Source organism: Trachymyrmex septentrionalis, unplaced genomic scaffold (assembly GCF_001594115.1).
Source record: "Trachymyrmex septentrionalis isolate Tsep2-gDNA-1 unplaced genomic scaffold, Tsep1.0 scaffold119, whole genome shotgun sequence".
Classification (NCBI taxonomy): domain Eukaryota; kingdom Metazoa; phylum Arthropoda; class Insecta; order Hymenoptera; family Formicidae; genus Trachymyrmex; species Trachymyrmex septentrionalis.
In genome coordinates, this window is record NW_017304320.1 from 418,107 (window position 1) to 431,962 (window position 13,856).

The 13,856-nt window shown below is 37.7% G+C and overlaps 2 protein-coding genes across 3 annotated transcripts in view; both read left to right on the forward strand.

The window, feature by feature from the left end:
• Positions 1-50: 50 nt before the first annotated feature.
• Positions 51-3,804, forward strand: LOC108754483 (replication factor C subunit 4). The gene is made up of 6 exons (XM_018496791.1): positions 51-240; positions 1,311-1,586; positions 2,284-2,677; positions 2,761-2,874; positions 3,010-3,093; positions 3,718-3,804. The coding sequence occupies exons 1-6, from the start codon at positions 125-127 to the stop codon at positions 3,802-3,804; spliced, it is 1,071 nt and encodes a 356-aa protein (XP_018352293.1). The 5' UTR covers positions 51-124.
• Positions 3,805-6,736: 2,932 nt separating this feature from the next.
• LOC108754638 (catenin delta-2) overlaps positions 6,737-13,856 on the forward strand; it is a 63,128-nt gene continuing 56,008 nt past the window's right edge. For both annotated transcript variants that reach the window (XM_018497099.1, XM_018497108.1), the window contains exon 1: positions 6,737-6,779. The gene's annotated coding sequence lies outside the window, so the exon portion shown is untranslated. The remainder of the gene's footprint in view (positions 6,780-13,856) is intronic.

Consider the following 13,856-nt stretch of genomic DNA (forward strand, 5'->3'; position numbering starts at 1 on the left):
TATTCCTATGTTTCCTTATTCCTTTCATTGTGCGCAGCCCTTAAAGCTAGATGGCGATGAATAGGCGGGAAAGAACTCGTGGAAAGCCGGTGCCAGCCGGTGCGCAGTTTTAGCTGCATTAAAAATGCACGCTTTCCTGAAAACCGGAAAACTGGGTGCTCCAGCAGCGGAGGTGAAGAAACCGTCGACCTCTCAAGCCAAGGACAACAAGAAGGACCTGACGCCATGGGTGGAAAAATAGTGAGTGCGCGTTAAGGCAAGATTAACCTCTCGATCTTTCACGCAGAAATAGACATTCCGCACTGAGTGTAAGGGCTACGGCACACAGAAAAACTTGAGCAGTAAGACATAAACAGTAAAGAAATCAATATGTTGGATTTGTCACTGTTTATATTACGGTCTCTACTATGATTGACCAATTAGCTTGCTGCTTACGTTTTACTGCTCGAAGTTTTTTGCTGCCATGGTCCTAACTCTTAACGACAATGTCGATATTGTTATATTATTATTGCGCAGGTTTTTAGCCATATATAATGTCTGCGCAATGATAATATAATATCAACATTGGCATTAAAAGTTACAGAATCCCAGTATTGCTATTAAACTTCCAGAACTGGTGATGGATCTGGACGTGTTCATAGGCTTATTCAGATAAATCTGCACAATTGTATAAATATGTAAAGAAAATTATCCAGTTGCATTTTACATAAGTATTTATGAGAGAACTACGATTGGATCATTTCCTTTATATATGATTACAGAACTATGCAAGTTTGTCTAGATGGATTATCACCTATAGTATAGATTTTCAAGGGACGTCCTAAAGATATTCAGAGAATGTTCCCGTGTCTTCTGAACGACTCCAGATGTCTGTGGACTCAAATTATATTCCTTCGGAGTTGATGATAGATCTATTAGAGTCAATGATATCCTTTGTCCAAAATTTAAATATATTTTTTCTTTTATTTAAAATTCATTATTTACATTGTCAAGTATTGATTACTGGCAATATACACAAGTTTAAAAAACAAAGGATAATTCACAGCAATGTCAAATCAATTTTTGAGCTAAATGTTTAAATGGTTTATAAGTTACAAATTAATAATGTCTAATATTTTTGCCCAAGGCTGTTTCACAGATCAATAACTATGTTATAGATTTTGACTTCAGCTCTGGAAGATTATACTTCATTATTTTCTTTTATTTAAATATTTTTATCAAGAAATTATGATTTTTCCTTTAATGTAAGAAAATGAAAAGAATTAGGCTTGAGGATAAATGTTTTCATTTTATTCATATTTTGTTTAAAGCCGACCGAAAAATGTCGACGATATTGTGGAACAAACGGAGGTGGTGAATGTGATACGGCAGGCAATGGAACACGGAGATTTTCCCAACATGCTGTTTTATGGGCCACCAGGTACAGGCAAGACTAGCATCATCCACGCAGCCGCGAGGCAGATGTTTGGTAGCATGTATAAGGATAGAATACTAGAACTGAATGCTTCTGATGACAGAGGTATTCAGGTTGTAAGAGAAAAGATCAAATCCTTTGCGTTACGCCGAGCTAATCCTAACGGACCAGAGTAAGTTTAAGCAAACTTTTCTTAATCTAAAGCCACAGTAGCTTTTCGCAAATCCATCTTTGTAAAAATTTACAATAATGAATTGTGCATAAAGTAATAACAAAAAATTATTTGATTAAATGACTAATGCCAATGATGAACCAGTAAAAGGTCTGAAGACTGCAGAATTTCAGTGCAAAAGATTGTTCAGAAAAAGGCACTTTGTTGTTATCAAGGAGAATTAATGAAGTGTTTTAGTATCTCTTATTAGCAACAAGACAGAAAAAATGCTCATAATTGCAGAAAGAACTGTAAGATTAGTGAACTTCTGAGACATATGAGCAAACAACTGCAATTTTCAAATATTTGCGTGAGTCGCGAAAAAAATAATTGGTGATTAATCGGCGCGTTTACTTAAACTATAATTGTAAGATTTACAAAAAAAAAAATATCATTAGCACCAACATGCGTTTTGACTAAATGTGATCTTTTTTTAATTGCATTGTAAATTTTTTATAATTTTTATTATTGACGAATATCAAGTTAATCTGACGCGAATATTTGAGAGTTGATCATTTCATTTGAACATCTCGCGCGCTGTACTGCAGTTTATGATCAAAAGTGCAAATCTGAGGCATAATATAATTCTTATTCAATTAAAATTTATAAAAATAAAATAGTAAAATACAAGAATAATATAAATTTTTTATATTTACAGCGGGAAGAAATGTCCGCCATTTAAAATTATCATCCTAGATGAGGCAGATAGTATGACTGGTGCCGCGCAAACAGCCCTTCGTCGAATTATGGAGAAAGAGTCGCACAGTACGCGCTTTTGTTTAGTGTGCAATTACCTGTCGCGAATCATCAAGCCGATAGCGTCGCGCTGTACGAAATTTCGATTTAAGCCGCTGAGCGATGAGAAGAGTATTGCCAGGCTCGAGTATATATGCAATGAAGAAAATCTAAAGGCCGATAAAAGCGTCTTAGAAAAAATCGTTGAAGCATCAGGTGGTGATTTAAGACAGGCTGTCATGTGTTTACAATCGATCACGCGATTGAAGGGAAAAGACTATGAAATCACTGCAGATGATGCACTCGACGTTATTGGGGTAAATATATATTCTTGTAAAAAACATAGAACTTTTTTATATGACTAAACTAGTAATTTTGAATTATACATTTATTACTTCAGCTAATTCCCGATGAACAAATTAATATACTGTGGGAAGCTTGTAAAAAAGGGAATTACATTAATGTCCAGAAGTCACTTGAAAATTTGTTGCTGGAAGGATATCCAGGAGCAAAGGTACTGTCTTAATTATTTTTGCCATTTTAGATGTAAAAAACTTCGTTAAATAATGATAGAAGAAAAGTAATAAATATTTTATCATACATATTGCTTAAGTCAATTTTGTTTAATTTTATTTATGTTATATTTCAGGTAATTGAACAATTAAACGAGAGAATTATTTTCTCCGATGAATTAACTGACAAACAAAAGGCGATAATTGGCGACGTGCTCGGCGTAAGTGGCTTTTTATGTAAATGTGCATACATATACAAAAAAAAAAATAATACAAGGGTAATTCAACTTCTGTCTAGAATTTTAGTAATGAACGGAACTGTATATGTTATTTAGTTCCAATTTAGGTTTTTTTTTTCTGAGTATTCCGTCTTCATATGCTGATATTTCTCCCAATGTCTTGGCTGTGATGCTATGCCTACAGAATAAGTCTTTGGACTGGCGTTAAAACTGTTCAGCGAAGATCGCCGATCTCCTTTTAAATATTCCTGACTTTTATAGACCATTTATATATTTAAGATTGAAAAGCGTGTTGCCAACGAATTGAGTTTGCAAACGTAGTAAAATTTCTGAAGGATTAATTACTTCTTTAGTCGAAAGCTTGATTGAGCTTTACTTTAGCTTGCACTGAATTAACTTTTTCCATGTTCGCCGCTATTCTATAACTAGTAATATAGTACGTCTCGGATATCAGTCTCACTCTAGCAGAAGGGATTCTACTGTTATGAGAGATTCAATAGTCGTAGGAAATTCGGCATCTTTTTGAGAATTTGAAAATTCTAGATAGAAGTTGAGCTATTCATATATAAACCGCAATGTAAATAAGAAAAAAATTTTCTTTTTTAGGAATGTGATTACAGATTAACAGAAGGAAGCGATGAATATATACAACTATTAAATGTGTTTTCTACTACCTTGATGGCTTGCAAATGATAAGAAAAATTAATTTTCCTTTATGTAATATATTTATATTCGTAGGTTTATGTTATGTAAGTACTATAAAGATTTTATATATTTTCGTAGAATTGTTTACGTTATTTTAGGATTTATTGACCTTTTATAATCTTTAGGTATATCAATGTAAAGAATAGTTAAGATTGTTAAAATGTGCAAACAAAATTCTTTTAAATATTTTAGAATTGGAAGTTTTAAGGAAAATAACTGTAACCTTTTAAGGATTGGCGGATCAATTCACTCATCTACACCTTTTTTTGCGGTGCAGATACATATCTGCATTTTATCAGATTTTTCTTTTAGAAATATTTTGTCATAAGACTTCTGCCTCATATTTTACGAAGCAACGAAAGTTCGTACAGAATAGACAAATTTTGCAATTTAATTCTTAAAACATGTAATAAATAAAATCTACACCTTAGCTGTACTTTAATGCAGATATCGGAACGATTTCCCTTTTTTTTTTTCAAATTGCTCTAGAAATACCTTCGATTATGAATATCACAATTACATTGTTAGTTTCTCAGTATTTTAATATAATTTCAGTATTAAAAAAAAATTCGTTTCAGAGAATTTCCTGATAAGCTTTAAAGTTCCTAGCTAGCTATAGGGAATAAAAACACCAAGATATAAAATATAACTAGCACGTTCAGATATTCTTTATCTAGGGATGTATATGTCTCTGAAAACAAACTAGACACAGTAGCGCCACATTTCCTAGAAAATCTAGGAGCTTGATGCTGACCAATTTCACAAACGCGCATCTAAAATATTCCTATACTTCGCTTCGAATTTAATTTTCCAGACTTCAAAAAGACAAAGCGTCATCACGAACAATCGCAGCGTCGGATACAAATTATAACGAGCCGTGAAAACAATTCCGAACGCGTGCAAAAGGGAATGTCCTCAATTACACGGAGAAAACCCATTCCGGCGTCGGTGGGAACGGGGCTCTCAGCGTCTCGGCGCCGGCGCCGTTCGTTGAGCACCACTGACGCTCGGCGTGTAGGGGCGTCGTTGCTACTGCGTGCAATGTGTATCGTGTAGGCGTTGGCGAGGAAGGAGGCGAGAGCCGCGAGACCGCCGCCGTCGCCGCTCGCTCTCTTCAGGGGACGTGTCGTTCGTGAAGGGGGTTAAAAGAAAAGGAACAGCGTGCGCATTTACGTGTTCGGCAAGCCGGTGGCCGCGGTTCAGCCGCACGTGCGTCATTTTACGTGGGTACCTCGCGCGTCGCGTGCGACCAGTTCGGATTTTCCCTTTTCGCTCCGAAAGAAAAACGGCTCTAGCGCTCACTCGCTCTTGCTCTCCGCCCTCTCTCCCCCCCTCCTCCTCCTCCTTCTCCTCCTCCTCCGTTCGCCGATCGTACTCTGTGCCTCTAGAGCGGCTCGTCTAGCCTCGTTCCACGACACGACGGAGCCACGTCTCCACGTTCCCGATAACGCGGGTGGATCATTGTTATTCCGCGAGTGGTGGAAGGTCGCCGACGACGCCTCCTCCCTCTCCCCCTCCCCGCGCGAACAGCGTCCCCGTGGTCGGTGTCGCGTCGTGAAAGAAAGGGGAACGGACGGGAAGGAACGGGGGGCGTGAACGACGCCGCCGCCGCCGCCGCCGCCGTCGTCGTCACTGCAGCATCGTCCTTCACTACGTCGTTTTGGAGTAACGACGTTTCGGAGGAGTCACGTCGTTTCTCTCCTCGGCGATATCTCTCCTTCTCTTTCTCTCGCCCGCTGGCGTAGAGGTCGTGACTTCCGGAGAGAAAGGAGAGAAAGAGAGAGAGGTACAGAGGGAGAAAGAAAGAGAGAGAGAGAGAGAGAGAGAGAGAGAGGGTGTGTGTGTGTGAGAGAGAGAGAGAGAGAGAGAGAGAGTGAGAGAGTGAGAGAATACTCGCGAGAGCGGAGCACCGCGAGAAAGGCGTGCTGACCGCGTTCCTCGGCAAACAGGACCAGCAGCAGGAGGTCGATCTCCGTTGGATCCTCGTGACACTTCCTGACGTTACCACGACTCACCTCAAAACGGCTCGGTCTCGTTGTGATCCACGAAGGTGCATCGCTCCGACTGTCGCTCCAACGAGGTCTACAACCGTCCCTTTAACGGAGGTCCATTTTTACTCCGGCGGGGATCTCGCGGAGGTACGTTAAGAAGAGATATTAAAACGCGCACGGTGGGACACCTTTGGAGGAGGATCGCGAGTATGTTCCCGTCGCGAGGACGCTAAAAACGAAGGAGGGCGACGAAGAGGAAGACGTTTCTGCGAGCCGCGAGCTTCCCGCGAGAGATGTTCGGCGCCCTGAGGGGAGATCCGACCGGCGAAGCGGGCGGCTAGTTGCGGTGCATGCCTCGGCGCGGCGGTGCATCCCTGCCGCATCCTGCGCGATCCTGACGGTCCTCCGCCCGTCCCAGCGAAAAAAAAAGAGAAGAACAGGGGATAGGCAGGCGTTAATCTCGACGACGAGACTCGAGGGCGCGTCGACGCGCCGCCTGGCCTCTCCTCTGGATTCGGTGGAATTTCAATATACGTTCGAAGGATCGTCCGTTAAAACCGGGGGGTAAGAGGACTACGAAACGGTACAGCCGGTACGCGCCTCCATGTGCGCGTCGAGGCCCTGAGGAAGCGCGCGTGGCCCGACGAAGCAGGACCTCGTGTCCGCCCTTCGTCGCTTCGTTAGACTCGCGAGGATCGGAAGACCTCGGCGGAAGAACTCGCGTGTCCCATTCTCCGTCGTCAAATCGTCCCGATCTCCCCGGCCCCGTCCGCCCGTCTCCTATACGTGATAACGCGTGACTCCGGCAGTGGATAAAGGCGTGGATGGTACCGGCAGGCTTGCGGGATCGCTCGACAACAACGACGGCAGTCACGAGGCGGATCGCATTACCTGCGGCAGTAACGGGTGTCACGGCTGATACGTGGAATGTGACGGGATACGTCGCGAGCGGAGTAGCGAGTCGTAGAAAAGGTAAGTCGGGGAGAGACAATCCAGCTCGCGAGTATATTAGTAGTATATACGTACCATCGCAGAGTATATCTTCCGCATATAGTACCAATATATACTATGTATCTACTGGTAAGATATACCATATATATACTATTAATACATATATATATATATATATATATATATGTGTGTGTGTGTGTGTGTGTGTATAAATTGATTACAGTACATGATGAAGAAGTATTCCAACATACGCTTATTCTTCTCCCCATCGAAGCCTATCTACTACGTAGGTTGCAATATTATCATCATGCTTGTAACAATAATTTTTTGTTCTGTTCTGTAGCTAGCGTGCGTCCTCAGGTAGGCTCAGAATAGCTGTCTCACTGGCGCCTCACCTTTTATACTCTAGTGATAAATAAATAAAAATAAAGCCAGATCTACGCAGAGCGTGGGTGGGCAGGTCGCGAACGAAATGTATTTCACATTATAATAGGTCGCAGGCCGCGTAAGATCGAAGTTTACCCAAGTTTCCTGCGTCCTGCGACCTATTATAATTAAATATATTGTACGTTAGGTGAGTTTTCTGGTCTTGCGACCCTCATTCTGCGTGCCACGTAGAGCGGACTTGAGATGTACCACTAATATACGCCAGATATTAGTATATACGCGGTATATCTTACGCATATACGTAAGATACGCGTCGAGGAGGAGCCAATAGTAGCTCCGAAGACTCGCACGATTATATATATACCGAGTGTCCTGTTCGCGTATTCTCTTTGAACCTGCGGCCGCCGCGTGGTGCTCTTAGCGTGGCCGGCCCGGTCTCTCCTGCAACAACCTGAATTTATCGAGCAACGCGGCACACTCGCCGCTTTGCGTTTAATAATGAAGTGCCACCTTCAAGGATCGAACTTCGGGAATGCAAATGGGACTTTTATCCAGCCTTTAACTTCGCCTAGTTTTTAATTTCATCGGATTTTGATACACTTTGAAGAAACTTTGACTTGGACAAGGGGGAGAAAAAGTATCATCATATATATTTAATACGCAAATTTTAATCCTAGTATCTCTTTGGATCACACTTAAATATCTGAAATTTCAATCAACAAATTAAATGGACGATTTAATTTGTGGTATTATTATTCCTGGCTATATACGGTTTAGGACTGCACTTTCAAGGCTGTGTTTGACACGAAGTTTGAAGAGCTCCGGGGAGTGTATTTTAAATATTCATATAGGAATTATTATTCGGCCTATTACTAGGCCAAGATCTAGTTATAGCTTCGACCGTATTTGGCGTTTCTTTACTTATTTAATTTATTTAATTAACAAAATTTTATTAGAATTCGTTGTGAGAGAAAAATATAAAAAGCCTTTTATCCCTATTAAAGTGATAATTAAAATGATAATTGCAAAGATTTTGTAGACTCATAAGATTGAAAATTCAATAAAATGAAAGAGGGTTAGATATTGCTTATTATATATGTATAATTATAGGTTTAATTTCTTTTATTATAACACTGAGAAGATGACCGTAGTAAAAGTCGAAACGTTTGGCAACTTTGTGACTTACAATTGTAATATCTGTTAGCACTAAGAACTTACTCGGCTCACTAATCCTCTTTCGCTTTATTTAAACTTGCAATATTTCTGAATCGCTGGATTTTCTTTAGGACACCCTTAAAAACCTTAAATGTTATACGGTAGAATCCTCTCGTTTCTTAAACTTCTTAAATTTAAGATCTTACATTCGTTTCCTTTTTCTATCGTCGATTTCGCAGATATTCAGGTCTCTAAACGCCTCGATCACTCCCGAGCTTTGGCCTTTGAGTTCTCCCAAGTTAAATAAGGATCTATCGTACAACATTAAATCTGGAGTTCGTAGTACACTTTCGTGCCACACGTACGCCCTTTTTTTTCCCCTCTCTTTCTCTCTCATACACAGACAGCATTTCACTTGCAATCCGGCCGCCCCAAATCCCCTTTTCAGTTATAAAACGAAACTAGAACGTACGAGTGTTTCGAAAATAGTCATACTCGTCGATTGATTATTCACGTGGATTTTCACGCGGTCGCGACCTCGGTATACCCCGTGAATGATTATCGTGAGATTCGGACATAATTTGCATTATCCGTTTAAGCGGGTTCGACCAATCGCGGTGGGCAATTCGATTAATTATAATTATGTTACACTAATGAAGCTATTCATCGTCCCCGATCCGACTCGTGAGGCAAGGAGGCAGGTCTTTGAACTCCTGGCTGGCGTGGTTATCAATTCTCGAATTAGATCTACGATAGTGATATCGACACATATGAATAATCGACCGTTGTCTACGGAAGACCGAACGAGTTATATTTTTTCATTAGAAATATACCTATAAGCACACAATATTCCTAAAATGTTATATGAATGTATTATATTTATCCTTTTAATATTCGTATTTAATATTCTAGGAATATTGTGTCTCTTGTAGGATATAACAGAGGCTGCGACCAGGAGGACTTTTCAAACCATAGGAGTGAGCAAGAAGGATACAGAGGGTGTCTCAGACTTTGCGTGACACCCGTTAATAGCAGATTCTTCGAGATTTCGGGACAGGAAGTCGTAATACCAAAATGTCGAGTGTATAATAGTTTTTAAAGTTGAGAAGAGTTCAAAGTTAGCCAACAGAACTGTCCAAAATTGGCGCGCTCGAGCATGGCACATAGTGAAGATGTTTTCAAGCATCAATTCTATTTCTATAATATCCTTTCTTCTAATCATCTTTACACTGTACAATGTGCCATGCTTGAGCGCGCGAATGTCGAACAGTTTAATTCGTTAACTTTGATTGGCTAACTTTAAATCTTTCTTATTTAAAAAGTATTGTAGCCTCGACGCCTTTTGATATTAGCATTTTCATCTCGAAATGATCTCTGAAATCTGCTGTTGAGTGTCACGTGAAGTTTGAAATATCCTGTATATATTGTTTTTTTTTTATGTATGTTGTCTCGAACTGATATTATTTTATTAATTCTAGCTTAGGTATTAAAATTGACAAAAATAGCTACCAATGAAAAGTTCGTCTCGTAGATTTTATCATAGAATTTCTACTTTTGACTAAAAATATAAACTATGTTTGTAACAATTATGACTGCAATAATTCCCCTCACGGCATAATATGAGAATGACATTCGTGCATTACTGAAAAAAAATGTTCTGATTAAACGGGCAAAAGAGCCCAACAAGAATGGCACTTTGTTGAAACCAAACAGAATTTCTGGTTGTCATAACCAGAATTTCTGTTTGGCCTTGCCAAAATGTCATTCTTGTTGGGACCCCTTTGTGGGTTTAATCTGGATATTTTTTCTCAGTGTAAATTAACAAAAGACTTAACAGTTCATAAATATAACAAATATGTCTATACAATAGAGATGACTAAGTTCGAAATGTTATGGGAATAATAATTTTATTAATTCACATAAATAAAAAAAAAATGTTATCAATTTTTCTCCTGCGTTTGCTCGTTTAATTTGATTCTTCACTGTTATTCTCGTTGCAATATAGATTTAATTATGTTTTTATCTAAAATTAAAAAGGATCGATAAAAAAATAAGACTTGTAAAATATAAATGGACAAAAGGGAAGCTATATATTTTAGTCGGATATTTGGAATAAATATATTTTTAAATATGCATATATTAATGTTTTCGAGATAAAATAAAAAGACTAGTGATTTATTAATTTACCCTATTTTACGAGAAAAATTATAAAATAAAATAAAATAATTAATACGAACAGAATAAGAAAAGAAAAGGAAAATTCAAATTTAGTTTATTTTGTAATTATTTTGTGACTCCCAAATTTCGAATCGAGGCGAAACGACGCGCTATATGATGGAACTTAATTTCAGTAAAAATTTAAGTTGAGCATAACAATTCGATTCGAAATTCGAGGACCGTAACCGTAAAATACATAGGCTATAAAGAAACGTGTTCTTGAAGTGTTTTTCTTTATCGAAATGTTTTATGTTCAGAAGACAAGTGTCTCAGGTATCAAGTCAGTCACATTTATTAATTAGATCGACTCTTAAGATACAAGGTTACAATACAGAACAATGATTTCTAAAACCGTGACAGTAATTCCTAAAAAATTCCGGATCGTATATCTTCGTGTTTTATATAGTCGACTTTAATCGCGGCCAGTTAAAATCGTCAAACGGCAATCGATTTATACAAATCATTTATACGGGATATGCAATAAAAGAATCGCGAATTTGCGAATTTATTAATTCCGTTCACAATTCAATTATAAACATACAGTATCCTCTTATAATTTGATTCGACTGACGCCAGTGTAGGAAGCTTCGCTTCCTTCGGTCGCCTTGCAAGTAGAGTCGCGACGACGGAAACGGCAATCGTAAGAATCCACAGAAAACGAAGTTCGTCTTCCGCGTTATCAGACGACGTGCGTCGTCGCGGGGGATCGATAACGAAGCCAAGCGTATTTATCCCCGAGAGCAAGTCCAGACCAGGCGGGCCGCGATAAAGCTCGAAAGTTAATATCTTTTATCTCGGGAAGAGAGCGAAGGCTCGCGCGCGCAAGGAATTCCCATTTCTCCCCTTTCCACCCCTGTCTCACTCCATCTCTTTATCCCTCTAGACTGCTTTCCACTTTTCGTGCTTCTAATTAAGCCGCGGTCGCGCCGAGAGCAGTACAAGCCGGAAATAGAAAATTAGAGCGAGCCGCCACCACCACCCCCACCACCCCCACCACCATCGCCGTCACCGACGTCGCCGGCCATGCGGGATTTGAGATCCTCTTTTCGGATTTGAAAATCCGCCGGTACACAGATCAAAAATTCGCCGAAAGGTCACCCGCAGGACCCGAGAGAAATCCAACAAATAGATTTTTCTTGGAATATATGAAACATGCTATATAAATCCTGTTTCAATCCTGTTTACTGAAATGTTAAAACTCAGATATAAGGGCCACGTGAAGTTTTCCCCGATTTCCAGGACCGGCGAATTTTCCCCTTTCTCGCAACTCGACACTCCATTTATTTACACGAAAAGAAGAACACTTGAAGTATCTAAAAATTTAGCTAAAAATTTAAGTATCTAAAAATTTAAACCAAAAAAAAAAAAGTGAAACGATGCCTGCCTTTTGGCAGAAAAAGTGACAAAAAGTAACTTCTCAAGCATTAAAATGGTAACTAAAAGTAAAGTAAATGTATCAGCGAACATGACCTATTTACTGTCGGATGAAATGACAAAAAGATTAAATATTAATCTTTTAATGATATGTACGCAACTTTAAATAAATTTATTGTTTATAAAAAAAAGTAATAATAACGAATTTAGAGTCACATAATCATTAAAAACTTAATATTTAAAACTTTTTGTCATTTTATCCAACAATTGGGTCATATTCACCAACTGCTACGTTTAGCTTAATATTTTTTAGCACATTTTCAGAATTTTCAATTAAGGCCATTAGTGAACAACAGTGAGCAATTGTTATTCGGGGCATCTAAAATATGAATAAAACTTTTTATGTTTTACAAATTTTAGTTGTCAGGAAGAAAAGGTCACTATAGTGACCATTTTGAACGATAATGACTTTCTAGTGACTTGTCAAAAAAAAAAAGATGACAAAAAATAACTCAGGTGACAGTATAGCGGCGCTGCTTCTTAAGCGTTGTCGAATATTTTAGGAGTCGGTTTCCGAGGTCATTTTATAAAGAAAAGTTCCTCTGAACAAATGATCTCAAGGCTTCGTTTCAAAGGCAGGATATTACCTTTATTTTTTGTATCCCAAAGAATTTGATTTTCAATTGATCCATTGGCGTACAAATTTGGGGCGGCACAGTACTATGTAAAACCATGTTTTCATGCCACTGATTTTTATAAAACGGTAACCACAAGTAAAAAATGAAGGCAATATCCTGCCTATTTGCTACTCTGAGCTTTAAAAAAAAAATCTCTTCATTTAGAAGCTATTAAGAAAAAGCGATAATATAGAACTTTATAAAATATTTTTAAAATCCTTTTATAAAATCCGTTTAATATCCTGGAGCAAAGCCTTTGAAATCATACGTTCATATCAGCTTTTCTTCATGAAAAAATGTTTTTAAAAACCAACTCTTAAAATATTAATATGCTAAATAAAAAAGAACATTAAAACTCTCAATTAAAACTATAAAAAGGAATGTTTGTAACAGCAAGCATAAAAAACGCGGTATTTAGTGCACAAAAATTTTGTCTAGACAAATATATTTACTTTTTAATTACATATGTAAGAATCGATTGAATATTTCAAGTGCAAAAATGATATGTCGAATATAGTAAAATTTTATCGTTATAGTAGAATAACTAAATTATTAAGGATGGTTTAAAATTAAGTCGAAACGTTTGATCGATTCTTAGATGTGTAATGAAGAAGTGAATATATTTTCACTTCTTCATTGTTGCTACAAATTACTGCAAATTACTTACACTGTTAAATTCATAATATCAAATTATTTCCAATTTAAATTATTTTATTCATTTCTAAAGGTCGCCATTGATTCTATATTTATAGTATACCGTTAATTTAATTAAAATAATACAGTTAAACAAAATTTAATTCATTAATTTTATAATATTTTATTTATTTATTTATTATTTCAATATTTTAAGAATTGATTTAAGAAAATTTATGAGATTGTTTATTTTGAAACTAAACATTTATTAAACCATAATTATTCAACCATAATGGATTGATTTACATTTTGACACACACGTAGAGGTTACAAATAATTTGTACTTTTTTTAACTTAAAAAATTTCGTTATCATTGCTTCTTTAATATCTAACAGTAAAATACCACACTTTTTAACTCCTACTTGTCCTCATTCCTTTTTACAATATTAAAATATTGAGCAGTATTTAAGAAACACCCAGTATATCGTAATGTTCTCGCGTGTAATATCTTTCAAAACAAGAAGTAAAATATAAAATGCAAATGGATAATATATATGCGCGCGCTAGTAATCCAATATCTTGCTACACTTTCCATATACATATATATATTTTCTCTCCTCTCTCTCTCTCTCTCTCTCTCTCTCTCTCTCTCTCT